Genomic DNA, 5,470 nt, shown 5'->3' on the forward strand with positions numbered 1-5,470 from the left:
ATTTGTTGTCAATATTGTAATTTTAATTTAATTATATGTAAATAGTGTAAATGAATATGATAATTTTGTTCTCAATGTTGTAATTTTAATTCAAATAATTATAATTTTTATTTAAATAGATGTAAAATGAATGTATGATAAACATTACAGTATCATAGTTTGTCTCATGAAAAAAAACATAAAAATTGTTCATCTATCTCGGTTTTTTTTTAGCAAGAACTTCATCTATCTAAGTTAGAAGCGCTTTTAATTGTCCGACAACACCTTTGAACGGTTTGTCAAGCAAACCAAACTAGTCTGTCGTAAAACCCAAGTGACTTGCCTTGTGCAACCAAAACGATGACCAGAGAGCCAGCAAATCATTCTGAGTCGTCGGCCTCCTCCTAGCTACCTCAAATGTGGCAACTACTCTTTTTTGCCTTTAATGCAACCCAACCCCCAAAACCCGTCAAATCACTCACTGACGTCGTCCCAGATCGATTCACCGACTCTTATTACAGTCTCCTCCTCTCATCTCTTTCCCTCTGAAACCCTAGGCCCGCACTTACAGAAAGATCATGGGGTTTCCTTTAATACAATTCTTCTCCTTCTCCCCCTCATTCTTTTTCGAAATAATTACCCTCTGAAACAAAAATAAAACTCCACAATATAAAACAACACCAACAAGGTGTCCATGTCCCACTGTAGGGTGTCGTGCCCTCTGCATTAAGGGTCCCTCCCAGAAATTAAATAGGAGAGAGAGAGAGAGAGAGAGAGAGAGAGAGAGAGAGAGAGAGCAATAATGGTGGTGGGTGTAGAACTGTATACTAGTACGTATATAGTATATAGAGAGGGTTGTGGGCTTCTATAGAGTATTGGGTGCGGTGGGGTTGAGGCTTGACTCAGATATATACGTTCTGTGTTCGTCCCGTACAGGACAAGCATCCTTCTCCTCCAATCTCTCCTCCACACGGGCGCCTTCTATAGTGCCTCGCTTTTTTAATTTACCTGGAAAACCCACCCTCTTTTGGTCATATTACATTTAAGCCACCCTATCCTTTATTTGTCATTCCTCTTTTTTGGTCTGAATATTTGTCATTCCTCGTATCCCATTAATTAACTCATTTCTGTCTTTATGAACCCTAAGGTAGAGTAGCAGCAGTAGCTTTATTTTTCAAAATAGATTCATATGTATCACCTGCAGCTCTTGAAAAGAAAAAATGGTTCGGAAGATTAGGGTTTTGGTAATTAGTAGCCGTACGTAATTCATTTTGAATACTAGAAAGTGTGGTCATGATTGTATCAGAGGGTAGTTAAATATGACAATCGTCTAAGATTTTTAAAAATTATACTATTGATTTATACTATTGATCTATATATGTTATATAAATGTGTATAAAAGACCCAACAGTGAATTACACGCGCAACATGTTTTCCATTTGAAAGAAACAAGACATAAATGACATTACAATGCACAATATATTGGTACACGTACAATGTGAATTAGGTCTGTAATGCAAGTGGCACAAAGATTAATGGTACTAAAAGTCATGGTTTGAGGGCTGTATATAATTATATATAGAGCAGTAAATCCGGACCATCAAGTATTTCCCTCATTCTCATTGATCATGATTTTTACAGTGGCATTGTGGTGAATGTGGGTTCTAAGTTGGTCTGTGTTCAAATCCATCACAATCATTCAGGGAGGGGAAGGGGGCCACTACCACCCTTTAGCCAAGCAATAAAACAAACTCGATGCCATCTCTAGCTTTTGATCGATCTGTGTTCTGTTCTTAATTTTGACTTAGACCACTCCTCCCAGTCTTGCAACCCACACGCTCGCCCACACTGCCATAACCAACACCAGCGCCACTCTCTCTCTCTCTCTCTCTCTGAATCCTCAAACTTCCTCTCCTGAGTTATAGCCCTGACTTTTCTATTTTTTACATCATCCGATCCATTCTATCAGTCTCAGACCTTCTCTCTCTCAGGCCAGCCAGTTGTAGCTACTTACTGACGTGCGCAGCTCCACCTCAGCCATGGGCGTACTGCGCCACCGCCGTCACCATCACCATTCAACCCTCACAGCCTTGGCTTTCCTCTTCCTCATCACCTCAGCCTCCGCCATACGTACTACTCCAACACAACTCGGTAACTAGTCTAGCACTCTCTCGATAACCCACCTCGAAACTTTGTTCCTAATTCTGTAGTAACTTATTTCATTTAATTTTCCAGGTGGGCGACACCAGCAGCCTCAAGAGACCGAAGATGAGGTTGCGGCCGAGAAGAGACTGGGAGGGCCGGGTTCTTCGCCGCCGCGATGCAGATCCAAGTGTGGAAGATGCTCGCCGTGCAAGGCGGTGCACGTGCCCATTCAGCCAGGTCTGAGCATACCTCTCGAGTATTACCCAGAAGCTTGGCGCTGCAAGTGCGGCAATAAGCTCTTCATGCCTTGATCTTAATTATTAGTTTAGCTGCTAATTAGTTACACAGAGAGAGAGAGAGAGAGAGAGAGAGAGAGAGAGCTAGTAGCTTATTAAAAATCTCAAATCTAGCTAGCTCCCAGTAATTAATTAATTACTGATTGTTTAGCTTTTGATGTTTATATTTTACTCTATCGATTCTTGCTTGGACGTGGGGGACAAGGGAGGTGTTGGGAATGTAAGATTTTGTTTAGATATCCACGCTCTCTATCTCTTATTGTTATGATCCTCATCATGCATCATCGTCCCGATAATGCTATATATATTTTTCTTTTTCTTTTTAATTACTAAAAAGTTAATATAAGGGACAGAATGGAAGGAAGTTCTGGGCATGTAATTAATTAAGATGATGAGCTATGGTTATAACTTTAGGTAGTTTTGAAGGCACAAACTTTATAAGCAACAGCAACAGCAACTTCATCTTCTTTTTCTTGCTGTTCTTCTTCTTCTCTCTGTAATGTAGCTTCAATAGAGAAAGTGATATACTTGGAAAATGGTCTAACAGTAGCTATTGTACTGTACCAAATACCCTATAGAAGGGTTGTACAGCTGGGGGCTTTAACTACATATTGCAAAAGTTTCATTGTATTTTAGTTTGGTTTTAGATAAAATTGAAAGACGACCACGTACTACTTACACAACTTTATTATGTTCTTTCTAGCTATTTCGCTACTATTTATTTTCTCTTTTTGTAGCTTAATTATTTATGGTATATATGTACCTATATTTGGTCTTTCATTTTAGAGGTTTCTTGGTGATATGGTTGATGCATGTGGATTCTGCAATGTGTCTAAGGCTCTAAGCTCACTATCTCTCTGAAATCTGAATGGTGAAATAGTGAACAGTATATTGAATTATTGAGTTTTTGAAGCTAGCGACTAGTAGTAGTAGACACTAGGCAGACACATGGAATAGGATCACTGATTATGGGTTCCACATGCATGCTGCATCGATGAACTACCATTATTTCTTCACCAGGGTGCATGTAAGCATGTGAATCAAATATGTGTTTACAAATTTCTACAGATTTTTATGTAGTTGAAGAGAAGAGAGAGAGGTCCTTGAGATGGTTTGGTGTCTGTGGGATCCTCTGTCCTTGGTTCATCATCACATATGGCTCCTGCATCATCAACCTCAAATTAAAAGGACAAATCTAAGAAACCACCGCGGTTCTATACCAACACATATTCAAATGAGACTAACAAAGTACAGCTTACTCATTTCCGTCCTCGATCACTATTTCTGATTGGATTTCAGCTAGATAGAATACCGAATACGTTATGAAAGAGATTATGCTCCCATAATGTTTATGAATATATTATGATAATAAGCGACTAAACGAAAATGCACTTCTTAATCATAATTTTGGAGATAAACATACTTATAGGTCGGGACCGTCCCTGCGTCTAGCTTCATATACACGCACAATGACACAATACAGATATGAAGTCATGAAGAATTTACCTGTGGAATTAATTTCAGTCTGTGAATGGATCCAAAAAGACCAGTAAACTTATTCGGTCTGGGTGTTGAGAAGGATATGACAGCATTTATTTCTTTCTACGAAAAAAAGGCTTTCCTCTCGATCCGTACCTACTTGGCTGACTGCTTTTCCTTCTTCTATGAATTTCTTTCATTTTACCCAGTTTGGACAATTACCAGTCTATCCTCGTAAGATCATGGATAGAAATGAAAGTAGTTTAGCCAGCTGAAAAGACAGGAAGATAAACCACATGGTGATGGGCAAATGGGTCAAATCGATAAATCCCGTTGAAATAATGGTAGCTGATGATCTGAGACTGGTGCAGAAACTTGCAGGAGCAGCTGCTTCACATGCATGTGTGTGCAAAGTGCAACTCTGTGGATATCGGATGGGTCTTTGCCAATTTGGCAATAACTAATATTTAGGGCTCATTCCATTGTCCACCTATAAAATCATGTGTACGTCTTTTCCTATATGTCACATGGGCCTTAAAAAAAGAAAAATTAATTTATAAAAAAAGAACGAATATAATAAATCACTCTTATATCTTACTATCAGAGTATGACATACACGAGTTACTATTAAATTACATTCATATTTGACTCAAAAGAATACAAAGACTCATAATCTCGGCTTGTGACATCCACTTAGCTCACAAAGCCAACCAACTCACCCGCGAGACAACATCAACCAACCAAGGTTTTAAATTTCTCCGAAACTGCCGAAATTTCAGTCGAAATTTCCGTAATTTTGAAGTACCGAAACGAAATTCATATGCTATATCATTTCCGTCAGAAGTTTCCCGAAATTTTCCGAAATTTTCGGTACATTTCCACGAAATTCTTAATTTCTGAAATATCTTCACACCGAAATTTTGTCCGAAATTTCTCTAAAATTTCTGTTAAATTTTTATGTCACCTACAATGAATTTTTACTTCATACTTTTATAGAGAAAATATGAAATTTTGATTTTTTTTTTTTTTTTGCAATCAAGTTGAATACAACAAAAAATCTTTTTGTTTTTATCTGCTACAAAGTTGAATGCTCCAACCATAACATGATTTCCTTTTTGTTTCGTCTCAAATATTGTATGCTTCATACACTGTAACATCATATTAGGTAATTCCACAATATCTGATATATGGATTGCATGTGGAAAGGGAACAACACGTACACATACAATAACCATGTGATGAAGTACGAAAATTATTTCCAAAATTCATGTACTTAGGAGCAGTATTGTATGATACTAAATGAAAGCAGTTCAACCAGCTACATCGAACCACATCATAGTAGTTTTTATATTCCTTTTGTTGTACTTGTTCATTTTCATTCACGGGGTTTTGGTTTTACGTGCCCCGCCCCACCCCCTTGTAATTTTCTAATTATTAAAAAAAGTAAATCATATTTACATTATCAATATACAACACATTATCAATACAAATAGATAAAAACACTAGTTTAGCAACCTACTACAGTACTAGTTAATTACTCGTCCATATAAAATATCATAATTCTATTATAA

At 37.5% G+C, this 5,470-nt stretch overlaps 1 protein-coding gene across 2 annotated transcripts; it reads left to right on the forward strand.

The window, feature by feature from the left end:
- The first annotated feature begins 1,637 nt into the window (after positions 1-1,637).
- Positions 1,638-2,661, forward strand: LOC133711040 (EPIDERMAL PATTERNING FACTOR-like protein 4). 2 transcript variants are annotated; one of them, XM_062137208.1, is made up of 2 exons: positions 1,638-2,109; positions 2,215-2,661. In XM_062137208.1, the coding sequence occupies exons 1-2, from the start codon at positions 2,019-2,021 to the stop codon at positions 2,433-2,435; spliced, it is 312 nt and encodes a 103-aa protein (XP_061993192.1). In that variant the 5' UTR covers positions 1,638-2,018; the 3' UTR covers positions 2,436-2,661. The 2 variants fall into 2 exon arrangements, with proteins under 2 accessions (XP_061993192.1, XP_061993191.1); XM_062137207.1 differs by having other exon boundaries at positions 1,663-2,130.
- Positions 2,662-5,470: the final 2,809 nt, after the last annotated feature.

The sequence above is a fragment of the Rosa rugosa genome, chromosome 5, assembly GCF_958449725.1.
Source record: "Rosa rugosa chromosome 5, drRosRugo1.1, whole genome shotgun sequence".
In the NCBI taxonomy this organism is placed as follows: Eukaryota; Viridiplantae; Streptophyta; class Magnoliopsida; order Rosales; family Rosaceae; genus Rosa; species Rosa rugosa.

Coding starts and splice junctions, on each gene's coding strand:
- LOC133711040 (XM_062137207.1), top strand. CDS start 2,019: ATGGGCGTACTGCGCCACCGCCGTCACCATCACCATTCAACCCTCACA. Junction 2,131..2,214: donor TACTACTCCAACACAACTCG/GTAACTAGTCTA, acceptor TTAATTTTCCAG/GTGGGCGACACCAGCAGCCT.